The following is a 15630-nucleotide window of genomic DNA, read 5'->3' as shown; positions in this document are numbered from 1 at the left end:
ACTACTGAGAGATCCAAATGTTTGTAGCTTTATAATTCAAGTAGTCATTTATGCTGGTACAAACAGCACTTTGTGCAGTTGCTTACAACTTGAAAATAACCGTAAGTGTTTGGAATTAATTACTTGCACATTTTAAAATGCAATTTTTAAATCACATAGAGTTTGAATTCATGAAGCCTCAGGCACTATCTGCTATCAAATTACTGCAAGCACACTGAGGTGCTAAGATTCCTGAGCAGTAACTCTCTCAAAACCATAACATAGAGAAGGCCATGGCCAAAAATGACGATCAGTCCAAGGAGGCTCTGGGACCAGCTGTGTAAGACCAGACAGTTTGTGTCCTACCCTATGAGCAGTGTGGCCACATCCTGTCTGCCTGCCTGCAATGCATTAGGCTTTACTATTCAACAGTCTGGATGTGATGAAGGAAATACCCACACCTGTCAGAGAGAAAATACTCTTTGGTTCAGGCTGGATTCCGTGGTCTTACCTAGCTGACCAATGTTCTCTTTCTGTTTCTGTGTTACCTTGACTTGTAAATCTCTTCAGAATGATGTTGTGAATAGATTAAAAGGCTATGCATCCCATTGGGCAGATAGTGTAGTAGTCTGGGCTCCTTTGGCCGTCATTGGTAATGCACAGTGTATAAATTTAGATTTTTGTATGTGGTTGCCAGTAATAATAAACTACATTTCAGCTGCAAAATTCTTAGCTTTAGAGCTCAAAGATTATTCAAGGAACTCCTCTGTAGCAGGAGCAGTTAGGAGTATTGTATTTAACACTAGTATGTTACTTAAAATCAGTGTAAACAATGAGAGATGGTATAATTGAGGATGCTGTCATACAAAAATTTAACAGCAGCAGCTACTACCAAAGAGATATGGGTGACTTAGGATTTTGCTTATCTTGCTGGTTACCCTACATAGGAAAAGTCTGCCTGCTAGCTTTCAAGAATACAGGTGGAACTATTATATGTTAGAAACTGAAACTTAAATGTGCAGGTACAGGATGTATGATATTAATTTGTTTTTTCTTTTCTGGGTTGGATGATGATCTGAAATGAAGGGCTAGAAAGTTATTTTAAAAATAAACAAAACACAAAGAAACAAAGAAACCAAAACTGCAACAACAAAAATCCCCCCAAACACACACACACAACACACACACACACACAGAAACACTGGGAAAAAAAGAGGCATTTTACATAATACTCAGTAACAAAACTCAATTCTTCTTTCTGATTTATTATATATTTACAGTAGTTTTCAAATTATTTTATCTTTGAAAATATTTTGTACTAGGAAATTTTACTCGGATTCTCAGCTTTATTTGTGGTTCTTTAATTTTCACTTCCTTTCCCCCTTTCATTCCTCAGTGGTACAATGGCCCTTTCAATATGCACTGTATAAAAAAACAGAAATTGAGGAAGGAATCACAGAAATGGCCTGATTTCAGCAACAAAAAAGAAATCTTTTAGGAAAGTCTATTCTAGTTCTAATAATTCATTTTTTAAAGGAACAAACACTTATAAATATCAGGGTGTAGAATGTAAGATATGAAATTTAATGAAGAAACATGACCTCCTCTGAAAATTTGTGTGCCAAAAAATTAAATCAGTAAGGCTTTGGTAGTCAAGGTTATGTTACATTTATGTATGTCAAAATTTACTTTTGCATGTAGAAGTGTAAAAATTGAGCCATTCAGCAGCTTTCTCTCTTCATTTTAGTCAAATGATTGCTCTATACATTACTTAAACATTAAAGAAATTATTCTGTTTCTGTCTTTTTTGAAATTCTTCCTTTTACTTCTGTCACTTATTGGCTCTTTAGCTCCTTTTAATAGTCTCCTTTTTTTAATGTCCAGACCCAGTATTCTTCTTCCTTTGATTCACAAATCCTTTTTTTTCTTCAAATATTCCTTTAAAACACACTTTCACTGACAGGCTTTCAATTATGATTGAGAAGAGCAGCTCTACTCCTACCCTTTTCTGTTGTCTTAATTAGCTATTCAGTTATTATCCTAATTAGACTATAAGTACCTTGTGTTATGTACCTTGCCAAGCTATGTGGTTTTGAATCTTCACGTGCACTTATAGTATGCAAATACCTAATGATAGTAGCAGTAAGTAAAGATGAAAACCAAGATAAAAATAAATGCTTCTCTTCTGATCCTTCTCCTATGCAGAAATGTTTTTAATTACTATTTCTTTGGCTTTCATTGCCACATTATCAAAAAGCAAAAGCCACCTGATGAATTTTTAATTTCTTATGTCAATGAATGGTATGGATGACATATTTTCTTGGTGTTAGCAAGGAAAATATAAGACATTTGCTAAATCCTTTGGCAAAATATTAAATAACATTCAAGATTTAGGAGAAAATTCCTATGCTTTTAATTTTAAAAAAATGTTAATAGTAATTTAAAATATACATTATTAACTGATGATGCATGAACCTTGGAAGGTCCGTCTGGCAACAGAACCTTCTGAATTAATTTGTCATCTGTAAACATCCTGATTCAGAACAAAAAAAAAAAAAGAGATTAAGGACAGTATAATGTTAGTTTAGGACAGTGAAAAATAGAGGAATTTTCTTTCTGCTTTTTTTTTAATAATAAATAAATGAAAGAAAATAATTGTTCAATATTTTTAAATTTGTATCACAAAGAGTCTAACTGTGTTTCCATGATTTTGTGCCCAGTTCTTTTTTATGCTTCTTCTGTGCGCACATTTGCAGGGCCAGGTTCTCCAGCTCATAATAGATGCCCCTGATAACCTTCATTCTTGTTTGGCCTGGTGCTGGAGTGACACCAACAGGGAAAAAAAGTCAGAAAACCCAAACCAAAAACATCTGCTGCTTAAAGGCCGGACAATATTACATTCCATTCACCTGGACAATATTTTGTTTCTGTGTGTGCATATTTATGGGTCCTTAGTGAGTAGAGAAGGTCTGGGTTTATAGCAGAAACAAGGATAGTGCTTCACTTTTTTGAAGTGCTGCTTCATTAGCAATTGATATTCTGTTTGTCAGCTGAAGGAGCCTGTGGAGGGACACTACGTGGGACAAGTGGAATTATTTCAAGTCCACACTTCCCTTCTGAGTATGAAAATAATGCTGATTGCACCTGGACCATATTGGCTGAACCAGGAGACACCATTGCTTTGGTCTTCACTGATTTCCAGTTAGAGGAAGGATATGACTTCCTAGAGATCAGTGGAACAGAAGCACCATCAATATGGTAAGTCAAAGATCTTTTAAAGACCTCACTTCCTGTTTTTCTTTTTTTGGTACCTAACTGAAAAAATGTCAGGGGATATTTAAGATATTTTCTACCCATTAGCAATGACCATTTTTTATGCTTCTTTTCTGGTTCCTTTCACCTTTCAGAACTGAAAATAAAAATAGTTTCCTTCTGTTTTTTTTCCATATCTTTGTCTTTCCTCTTATTTTCCTCCATCTGCCAGAGTTATATTTGTACAGTATCTTATCAGTAAGCATTTAATTCATGTTACATATTTGAACTTGGTATAAGAACATTCTGATGCTGTGTCTTTAATGACATATTATAATATTGTACTTCAGCAATGAAAGTAGTCAACAAAAGTCAGCCTGAGTAAAATAGGAATATATAGACACCTTATGGCATCTTATTCTAAACAGGTTGTCATTCAGTCTCACTAGGTGTACGCATGTATGCAAGCATTACTATCTTATGTTAGCTGATGTTAAAACTGTTTGCTTAGAAATATTAGGGATTAGTAATACCAAATCTATGTTCTCTATACTGAGTAAAAGATGATAGTTTTGCCTGTGGGAATGGATTAAGCTGTGGAACAGTTTGTATTATAATTTCTTTGCAGCCTACACATGCAGGCTTTTCATCTCTGAGAATATCTTGTGCTTGACATATGCACCATTGCTCGAAAATTTAGCCTAGAAAAATGTAGATCTTCTCACAGATGACTTATGGTTATTATCTTCAGAATGCCTTTCTAGAGATAGGAAGCAATCTCACTATTATTTTGATGTCATAACAGGCTAGACAGTGAAATATATATTTATAATTGTGAAGTTTTAGCCAGCATCTGATCTTTTGAAAATCTGTCAATAAAAATGTGTGGTAACTATTCTTGACAACTATGTACAAACTTCGGTTTAAAGACACATGTAGATCTATGTCACTGATGCCAAGATGATATTTTGCCTTTTTCTTTTATATACTTTTTATATAACTTTTATGTATCCTCAGTATTCTTAGCATGCATACTTGTAATTCCTTAAGTCTGCTAACTTAGCATAGCCCTAGTATTTTGTTAGACCAAGAGACCAAACATCCTAAAGGCCTCAAAGCTGGAGGCTGGAAAACCCATGCTATCTTGGGAAACCAAGGTCCTCTCTAGAACATGTCCTGTAAACTAAAAATTTGGTCCATCCAGGGGGGAATTCCTCAGATGGAGGGGTATCACACCATTCATCCAGGCCTCCCACTGGGGTATCTTTGTTAGATGTGCTAATTTGTAAAGGCTGTAAATTGTATACACAATCTATCGTGTGCGTGCATTGTGGCACATTCCACCTTGGCAAAATGGTGCACCATAAGGTTCCTTATTAAATACCAAGGTAAAACCCCTTATTCCTTAGGTGTGTCTGGCACTCAATTTTTTAAGACCAGGAAAAGGCATCATCACAAGATTACTTTCTAACATTCCCCATGAGCAAAAGTGTAATGGCAGTCAATGAAGCAACTTGGTATCAAATTAAGTGCTCATGTCTGAAGTACAATGTGTGAATACCCCCTTGCCTCTCACTCTTGCACAGATATGCACAACAATCATTAATGCAAAGTTTTCTTCTTAGGGGTTCGTTCTAAGGATCAGAAACTGAAATCTTGGAGGGGAAAGACTAATGTAGTTTTGCTACAAAATGTAAAAGTATGTCCATTTGATTTTGTTCAAGAGACTCTACTAGACACTTTACAACATACTTGTGCTTTTGAATTCTGGTAATAGATGAAGTAGAATATGAGCAGAAGGCATTGTAAACATTCTGCATTGATCTCATGCAATATTGGTCTGCTTTACATTGGAACAGAGATATAATAAGAATTTTATTTCTCCTAGAATTGAATCTAAACATTTTTCTTGTTTTCTGTGGTATGCTGGAGATTATTATTGAGCATTGATCATTAAAACCCAGATTCATTGTGTGTTCCTAAGATCATAGAATCATACTATAATTTGAGTTGGCAGGAAACTTAAAGACCATCTAGTAATACCTCTCTACTGTGATCAAGGACATCTTTAACTGGATCAGGTTGCTCAGTCCTGACCTTGAATGTTTCTGGGCATAGACATCCAGCACCTCTCAGGGCAACCTTTTCCTGTATTTCTCTATACTCACTGTCAAAAAATGTCTTCTTTATATGTAGACTAAATCTTCCCTCTTTAAAATCATTACTCCTTGTCCTATCAGATCAGGTTCTGCTAAAAAACATCTGTTCCTCTCTTTCTTATAAACCTCTTTTTAAGTACTGAAAGGCTGAAAAGAGGTCTCCATGGAGCCTTCTCTTTCCAGGCTGAACAACCACAACTCTCTAAGCCTTTTCTTATATGAGAAATGTTCAAGATTTCATTCATTTTTGTAGCCCTAATTTGTACTTGGTTGAACAGGTCCGTGTCTTCCCTGTGCTGAGACACAGAGCTGCATGCAGCACTCTAGGTGTGGTCTCACCAGGACAGAGCAGAGGGGCAGAATCCCTTCCTTTGCCCTGCTGGCTATGGTGGCTTTAATGCAGCCCAGGACACATTTGGCTTTCAGGGCACATGGGAGCTCATGTCCAACCTCTCATCCATCAGCACTCCCAAGTCCTTCTTTGTAAGAGCTGCTCTTAATCTGTTCATCCCCCAGCCTGGATTGATATGAGAGGTTGTTCAGACCCAGGTACAGTTGGCATTTTTTACACTTGACATTTTTGACCCACATGAGTTTTCCATGGACCCACTTCTTTTTGAGCTTGTCCTAGTACCTCTGGATGGCATCCTATTCCTCAGGTGGGTCAATGTCACCACACATTTTGGTGTCATCAGCAAAGTTGCTGATGGTGTGCTTTATCCCAACCTCCATGTCATAGAAGAAGATACCATGAGCAGTAGTGGTATCAGTGATACCAGCACAGGATTAGTACAGGATCACTGATGAAAGCCTGGAGAAGCTATGGGGAGTTTCATAAGAAATGTTTAAAGGATTATTGGAAAACTTGGAATGAAGCTGCACATTCAGTTATATGTAAGCCAGAAGAGTTACCATAGCGACATTAGAGCCATGCTAAATGTATTGCATTCTGTAATATGCTAAAATCAGCTGTGTGTTTAAATGGGAAGATGTTCCATTCTTAAAACTAATGGTCTAGGGGTGATATCATCTAAAATTATGGCTTTTTTTAATTGCTCCCTCTTATTGTGTCTAGAATCATGTCAACAGCTTTAGACATTAATTCTGTATTAGGAGTCACATATTCCACTAGAGGAAATACTTGCTGTAGAATAAGTGAAAAAGGCACATATATGAGTACTGTAAAAGCTAGAAAGACAACAAGAATTAAGAAGTAATTTCAGACTGATTCTTCTTTAGTGTTTTTGGTGTATAATGTAATATGTCTGGATTACCCTCTTGAAACATATCAGCAAGGTTAGAAGCAGTTCCAGTATGCTTGCAGTAACAACAGGATGGACGTAGTTTTTTAAGTGCAGCAATGGAAATACAAGATCAAGTGGAATCTAAATGCTGAAGGACAGTAATTTGATGTATCTATAAATATGCATAATATCATATGTTATAGTAATTATATAGATTATATATTTTACTCCTATATAATACTAATACTTTTATGTTAATATTATGCCACGTGTTTCTAAACCTCCTATAAGATGTTCACTTAATTTCCATTTTATATAGCTGATTGTTTGTTTATTTTCCGGTGCATTAATAAGGAAGAAGACATTTGTTTACATTTTCTTATTTTTAAAATCACTCGTATGGCCCATCCTAATTGAATTAGTTTATAAAAGAGTTAAGAGTTATTTCTTTTATGTGCATGATACAGTTAGAATGTCTAAGGCTATTCAAGGTTCATTTGTTTGGAGATTTTTTGTTTGCTTTGAGTGCTTTTTGTTGCTTTTTTTTTTATTTAGAGAACAGTTATATAGCTCTGGATCTTGAATAAATATAGGTGACCACATTTTAAATTCTGTTTTGAATCAATAGATGTGTCAACAGGCTTTCAAAGAGGAGCATCAGTGCAAAATGAATGTGAAGGACATAGAAAAGCTTTTTTAATCTGTAAAAGAAGTAGAAATATTATCAGTTGAACTATAGGTGAAAGAAATCTTTTGAATTTGAGTCATTTTCTTAGTTTGCTATTACATAAGGAGTTTTAGGTGTAAAATAAGTTTATTTTGAGTTGGTAAGCTATTGCTTGCTATACCACAAACAGTACTTTTGAGAGCATAACAGAAAGACTGCCTTTGCTATGTGTGGAGCCTATCTCCAAGTCCACCAAATTGCTGATCTTTTTAATCTGAAGGGTTCCTGTGTTGCTAATTATTAGAACATAAAAAAAAATAACCTGAACATTGAAAGTAATTTTTAAAATACTTCTAAACATGTCCCTTTATACATCTGCATAAGTTATATGGTACTTAAATCAAATTTGGATCTAAAGATAGTATTAAGAAGTATCTCAAATATCTTGGAAATCCAGACTTTAGCTGAACACAGTTCTATTTCTTAGGGAGAGCATCCTATTGAAACTAATCTTTGTCAAGACTCCTCTTTGAGATGGAAGTTTGGGGTTTTTTATTATTATGTGTAGGTTAGGTAAAGCTGAGCAATTCACATGGACATAGGTAGGTCCAGCTCTTCATGTAAGACTTCTTCATGTAAGTGTGACTGTGCCATAATTTTTACAAAATCATCAAATTATCCTGGACTGTTACACTGTGCATGAAAGGTGATTATGACACTAAGAATAATTCTGCAATTATTATTTTTTTAACGAGGAATCCTAATTTTGAACAAATTTTGTTCAAAAAACTTTTTTCTCTTTGATATTACAATATTGATTCTTTCTTATTGTGCTTCAGTTTAAACCCAAAATTAATATCCTTCACATTTTTGTCAGTATTTGCCAATGCAGGAGAATGAACTACGCTTCATACTTTTTAGTCTAAATTAATTTACTAATACTATTTAAAATTACTTTTAAGGTTATTCTGACTTCCTTATAAATCATTTCAATATCATAGTGAAAGGCCATAAACATTTATGTGGATATGAGAGTGATTTGGAAGCAGCACTAATGAATTGCTATAATCTTGGCATACAATTTGACATAAGTACCTGGAGTAATCTGAAACTCACTTCTTGTTTCTGTGTTAATAAGGATAACTCCTGTGACAGCTGGATATTTTGTGTTTCTTTGCTAAACATACCAGTCAAAACACTCAGATACATTTCAAAATAGTAGGATTTAAAATTGCATGCTTTCTGTCCTGTTTATAGATCTGTTGTTATCTTAATTACCACCTTCCTTGTGAGAGGCCTATAGCAAAGTGATGCATGAGGTAATGGAGTGGTCTAGATCACTTTTTTGATGGACATGTATGGCAGTAGAGCCAGACATCTGAGCTGAGCGTTTAGCTCAGAATTACATAATTAGACAGCTGAAGAGCACCATCTATTGGTTTGCTGTTAAAAGATATATTGCTTCTGGATCACCTGCAATAAAATAGTTCTATACCAGAAAAAGGCTTGGGACATACCTGTGCCGATATAAGGCACTATTTTTTGTTTTCTTCTCCATCAGGTGAGAAAAGGTATGCCATGGCCATGCAACAAAGGGAAGGTAGTTAGAGTCCAGCTTTTCATTTGAGGAAACTATTAAATTTTTATTAATTTCTGTGTCATTGCTTTCTTTTTTAGCCTCTTTAGAGACATCATGACCATCATTCCTTTTTTGTGTCACCAGGGAAATTCTGGAAAGTTATATGCTTGTCTTGGAGTTTCTGGTAAAGGGTTCTCTTGCTGCCTGCTAGTTTTTTAGTTCCCTAGCTTTTAACTGGATTTTCCCCCATTAGATGCTTTAGTTAGGAAACCAATATTTTAAGCTTCTCTATTGGATAACTTGTTCATCTGACTTGCCATGAACAGTTTTTTTTCAGGAAAACCAGTGGCACATAGTTACCCTCAAATTCTTTTTATTGACTTCCATGTTGCAAAGTTTCCAGTTCCCATGTAAAATTACATAATCTATGATGTGAAAATTATCAATAAAGTTATCTAGCACTTGAACACAACCTATTAAATATATATAGCAACACAAAAATGTTGAAAACTGATTTACCCTACAGCACTATTTAGTTCCTAAACCCCCAAGATACATTGGAGGGACAAAGAAATTTTAAGGTGAGTGGCCAATGTAGATTGTGTGCCTGTATGAAAAGCTTTTTAAGAAAAAATTTTTGAAATATGTAGTGATCCAGATGGAACGTTGCAGACTTTTTAATTCATAATTTATTCATTTACCTGATTAGAATGAAAATTCTGTTAATTAAATATATTTTACTAACAAATTTCTTCCTTACATAATTTATTCAAAGTCTTACTACAGCAGGTATCATCAGAAGGGATTTGCATATTGAAAACTGAATAAATGACAGAAAAATCCCCAAAATAAGTAATATGGCAAATACCTTGTCCCTTTAAAAGGCTCAGTGGAATAAATCTTTTCCCCATCCTGTCAGTTGCTGCCTTTGTACTGATGCTTGTCTCTCTGGGTTTCTCCTAGCTGTTTTTGGTTGGCAATACCTATGCTTCTGCTGCTCCCTTCGCTCCCACAAATGTGTCCTATTTCTACATTCTCCCTCAGCATTTCCTGCTGTGTTAAATGATTTAAGCTTAAAATCTATTAAAAGCTATCCCAAAAAAGAATGGACTAATCATAGCAGATCCTAGTTTCTGGTAGATAAAGGGTTGAAAAACATATATCCCCAAGCATTTTTTTTTTTTTTGTCAACCATGTTCTTTAGTCATAATCAAAATGTTTGCAAACACAGTGCTGAACTTGAGTTCCTGTGGAGTTGTATGATCTTGGAGAGAATGTCTCACTGGTCTCAGAGCTGTTAAGCATAGTCTCAGACAGGAGTATCCCCACTCATGTGTTAGGGAACTTATACAGAAAGTTGTCAGAATGTTTTGCAGAAGACATCAGCTATGTATACTAAACATGTCATACAGGCAATTGGTGTACTCTAGTTCTGAAAGTATTGCTCTCCAGAGTCTTTTAAAATTCCCTGAGTGGGAAATAGCAAGTTTTAATTCAGTGTCTATAGTCAGTTCTTGTTTTTTTAAAAGCAGTTGCTAAACCCAAACATATGCAGATAAACAGCTTCTTCGATCCTGCTGTTTTCCTCTAATAAGGATTAATAAGCTGATATCATCAGTGACATATCTTGTACTTGGCTATATTTATCAAAATCATCATGTTCCAAAATGGATTTTCTTCAGGCATTCAAATGCCTACTTGAAAAAATGAATTATCCACAGTTGTAAGTGAATTGTTAGCAGGCTTGGGGAAATACAGTGAACACTGCTCAGTATCTTTGGCGTCTATGGAAATTAAAAAAAAAAAATAGCATAGATGAAACAGGTAGTGAACAGTTTGCTCCCCCTAAAATTTATGTACGAGAGAAGATGAAACTGGACTATGGTTATGAAAGCAAAGATGCAGAGAAATTGGTATCTTAAGACAGGGTTACATTTATTTCCATCATCCTGGGCATTGTCTTCCTGTTGCTTTCAGCTTCCTAATGGCATTTTTTTACAATGTTTTGCTACAGAGGAACGTGTCTGGTTGTTGTGGGTTTTTTTGTTATTTAAGTGTATATTAAATAATGTAGTATATTGTAATTTCTATAGTTTCCCCCCTCCACGCAGTCCCCCAAATGAATCCGACTAGCTCAGAGATATGGGGCTGTGAGGGGAGGAATTCCAGGAGAGGGAAAAGTATTCAAAAGAGGCTCTTACCCCAGGGAGGTTGGAACAGCTCTCTTTATTCTGTGGTGTCCATGGTGAGCGGGGCAAAAGAGAAAGAGCAGGAAGTTTTAGGGGTCTATATAGGTTTTGGACAGGGTGGGCTTTCCTGGCTCCCTGCCAACCCTGTTGGGGCAGGAAGGAGGATCCAGGGGTTATCATGATCAGAGCCACAGAGGCCCGGGGGAAGGGGGGCACAGGGTGTCCCTGAGCTCACCGTAACAGTATATAAGTAAGTATACATTAGTATATAAGGAGATGAGGTCTGCTATTTGCAATGATGAACCTGCAGATACTAATTGTTGAAATGGTCATAATGAAGAAAAGAAAAAAGAGTGCAAGTAGTGGTTTCAAAAATAAGCTGAATTGTAGCATCCAAATTTGTATGTAATTTCTGAGTTGGTGGTGTTGCACTGAAAGAAGAAGTGTTGGAAGGAATAAGGAGACAGTTTTCCTTCCTATTAAATATTGTGCGTGTGTATATATATATATATATATATATATATATATATGTATATTATCTTGAGGTTAATCTGATTTTTAAAAATATAAGATTGTATAGAGTCCTGCTTCAAAGACAAATGTCAATGTTTAGTTTATGATAATACCTCATAGAAAAACTTGCAAAAGTTTTGAAGAAACCATATCTGAAATACATCACTTATTTCTTGTCATTTTTTTCGTGCTAAATAATATATAGAAAAATACATATTAGTATCAATATGCATAAAAGTATCTTGAAGGTTTTGCAAGAATTTTGACCTTAAAATAGATAGGAGGGTAAATATACTTCATGCTGTTAGTAGTGACTGAACTCATAATCTCTTGCCTGTGTTAGCTGTAAGGACACAGAGACCACTTAGCTGTTAACACCAGCATGTGAGTTGTGTATGAAGTGAGAAGTACAGAGGCGCTAAATTGACACTTAATTCACAGAACACTATTGCTTTCTTTGCACCTATTAATTTGCAGCCTACTGTGCTGAAGAGGCATAAAGGCTTCATTCATAGCACATCACAAACTGACAAGAACATAAGAGTGAGAGAACTCACTTAAGGAAGCACTGTGACTCACAGTATAATTTTCTACTACACTTAAAAGAATGTAAAAACATAATTAGATCTTTTAAATTAAGTATGTGAGCCTGGTTTAAATACATTAAAATAGAGTTCAGATTGCTTAAAATACCACTACTTTACTATCTTTCTAAATAGATTTTATAACCCTGAGTATTCAGCATGCTCCTAAAATATCCTTCTACTAGGTGTGTTGCATTATTCTAGAATATCTATACCATTAGCTTCATTTACTCACATAATTCTTGACATTGGATTCAGGAAAATATGTTTCAATGATGAAACAATTCATGCCATGTTAGTTGGATTAGAAATTTTTCTTAGAGATATTTAAGAATTGCTAAATTTCTTGGTTTTATGCAGTATCTATCTAATGTAGTCAACCTGAAGAGTAAAACACAACATACAGATATTTTGCCTTCTGGAATGTTACATTAAATTCTTCCCCTCCCTTCCCTTTTGCCATACAGCCCTTCCAGGCATTCTAGGTTTGCATGCAATAGTCACAGTAGTGCCGAAAAAAACATACCTACCCACTGATTAAAAAAAACAAAAAAACAAACAAACAAAAAAAAACAAAACCAAAGAAACAAAACTCAAAACAAACCAGCAACCCCCCCACCACAAAAAAAGACAAAACAAAACAAGACAAAACAAAACAAACAAACAAAAAAAAAAACAAAAAACAAAGCAAAAAAAACCACCCCAAACAAACAAAAAACCCACAAAAAAAAAACCCCAAAACAAGAAACAAACAAAAAGCAAACACACAAGCAAACCAAAACCTAAACCAACTGGAATATAAACTAGAGTTTCCAATCTATTTCTTTTGAGGTCTGTGTTACCACATGAGAAGGAAAAAGTTCAATGGAGAAAATCTTGCTGTTAATATGTGTCTGCATATAAATATGTAGTCTCAAACTTGTAGAAGTTATACTGTTCAGTTCATCTGCTCAAATCACAATTAACAAAGATCAATATTGGGACTACGAGGTCAGTCTGGAAAACAAAAAGATAGTTATTCCCTGGACCTTAGACCAAAGTCTAGTTTTGACATTGGTACCAGTTTAGCAATAATATCAGAAAGGAAATAAATTATGGTGTAAATTTACCCTGACATGGGTAATGGCATCTTTTCCCGTTAGGATCAGTGAGGATGAAGGATGGTAATTTACCAAACTGCCCCTTTAAAGCAATGTAGTTTCCTCCCTTTTATTTCAAATATATTAGAATTTTAATATTAACTATTGCCATTTTCTAAAAGATATAGAGGATTTTAATACATTCTGAGTTTTTTGACATATGCTTTCAAACACCCAAGTATATGAAAAATTATTCAGTAGGTATTAGCATAGTTGAATTTGTTCTTGCTTTCCAGCATATAAAATTATCTTAGCAATTATTCATCACATTTTGAGAGAAGAGTAGATTTTTACTATGTAAAAATCAAGGATGAATATAGGTCTGTTTTATTTTTTCCTGGATGTACTGAAAGTTGCTAAAACATGGTACATGACAACAAAAACATTTGTTAGTAGTTTGGGGTGTTCTCTTTCCAGCAATATATACCAAAGTAGACATACTTCTCCAGAAAACTCTTCCTGAATTTCCACTGCAAGTTGGTTAGGCTAACTACCCATTAGTTTGTTGCATGTTTTCTCTGCTGAGACCAGTGCTGTGACCTCCAGCAGCTCAGAGTAAACCTGCCAATGAACTGTGCTCAGAGTTAATAAATACCTTGGCCCCTGGTACTTCTGTTTAGTTAGCACACAGAATACATTGATTATTTCTTTGACTCTAAAAGAATGTTAAATTGAATTTAAATAACATGTTTATTGATGGCTACACTTTTTTCAATACCTGCACAGTAGGCTAGTGACTGGACTTAATGGATTTTCTGCAGAGGTCTGCACTTAGAAAATACTGTGCTGTTATGTATCTCTGATGTTTTAAATAAGTAGTTAGAGCACAGAAAATTTAGATATGATGTGTAGTGGGGACTGAGATATTGTTTCTGTTTATCCAGTCTCCCAGATGGGCAGGGGAAAAGACATTCAGCGAAGAAGGCACTTTGATGTGGATAAAAACAAAACACAAGGATTTTACTAGTTTGCCCAAGCTTGTGGTAGCACCACAATGAAGAGTGGGAATTTCAGATCTTAACCATCTAAACAAAAATGAAAGTACCAATGGTTCCTTTTTAAACAGTAGATGCCAATGGGCATATTTACTGAAAAATTATTCCGTGTTCTGACAAAATTGGCAAATTATTCCATCCCACTTTTAATGATGCAAAAAGAAAAGAGATAGACAAGAGCAAGTTTTCCTCACCAGAACTCATATTAGAAAAATTCATTTTTTTGGAATGATGTGACCCTAATACTAAAATATATTGATTAAAAACAATACAGTAAAATATTTTGTGAAGACTAAGTAATACAGTGGCTTATTTAATTTTAAATTTGTGCAAAATCTCATTTAGAGGTACATGATTGTCTTCATTTGGAGGAGACTGATCATATGGTTTTCTTTTGTATTCAGAGCTTTTGTAAATAACATATTGAAAGAAAGGCTCTGTTTCTGGTATTGTTCTATATCAAGGAAAATGGCACATTTTTTTTTAGAACATGCCCATTTTTGCACTTTTGCCTTGAAATTAGGGACAGGATCAAATCCCTGAAACAAAACCACTTAGGAAGTAGCATGTAAATGAATTAGAATAACTTCAAGTAACTAAACTGCATTCTTAGTTGTATCATCACAATAATCAACAGTTGTTTTTTTAGCTGACTGAAGTGTGAGTAGTGTAGTTTAAAATGCATGCAAGAACAGAAGTAGGATATATTCTAGCATTGCATATATGCAGATTTATTGAACTGTCATTTGTCATCTTTTCGTGTTCATAAAAGTATCAGTAATATTAAAAAGTTAAGCACTCAAGACTAAAGAATGCCATCTTTAGTTTGACCCACTTCTACATAAAAGCTGACATAGCTTTTTAATTATGCTATCAAATGCTCTTCTTTCTAACTGTGAGACTGAATTACTGTTGTGCATTTAAAGAAACTCAGGTCAGTAGAACTGCCACTACATATGTTGAGATGAGTTGTGTGCGTTATATGGGAAAATAAAGGAATGTCTCATTATTGAAACAAATAGAGTTTCTCTTTAAAATCTGGGATCTTATGCGTGCTTTATTCATAGAGTTGCTACGCTATGGTAACTATTTTCTTCAGACAAGATTTGTGCAAGGTTTTGCCAATATATTTTGTGGTCCTCATTTCTCATATAACTGGGTTCAACCCTTTCAGCTCATCTGTCAGCTGCAACTACTTTGGTGAAGCCATGATGATCATTTAAAGGTCTTATAAAATTATACCAGCAACAAAAAGGAAGGAAAATAACTTTATTTGTAGCTCATGTGCAATTCATTTATGAAGTGAACAGACTGGCTTCCAAATAAGGGC

The 15630-nt window shown here is 34.9% G+C and overlaps 1 protein-coding gene across 2 annotated transcripts in view; it reads left to right on the top strand.

Annotated features, from left to right (window-relative positions):
• The window catches only part of CSMD1 (CUB and Sushi multiple domains 1), a 1058834-nt gene that overhangs the window by 549904 nt on the left and 493300 nt on the right, over window positions 1–15630 (top strand). For both annotated transcript variants that reach the window (XM_030269463.4, XM_030269462.4), the window contains exon 5: window positions 3030–3237. In XM_030269463.4, the coding sequence (XP_030125323.4) occupies window positions 3030–3237 (208 nt within the window). The remainder of the gene's footprint in view (window positions 1–3029; window positions 3238–15630) is intronic.

The sequence above is a fragment of the Taeniopygia guttata genome, chromosome 3, assembly GCF_048771995.1.
Source record: "Taeniopygia guttata chromosome 3, bTaeGut7.mat, whole genome shotgun sequence".
Lineage (NCBI taxonomy): Eukaryota > Metazoa > Chordata > Aves > Passeriformes > Estrildidae > Taeniopygia > Taeniopygia guttata.
Note: the sequence above shows the minus strand (reverse complement) of the source record. Positions and strands in the feature narration are given on the sequence as shown.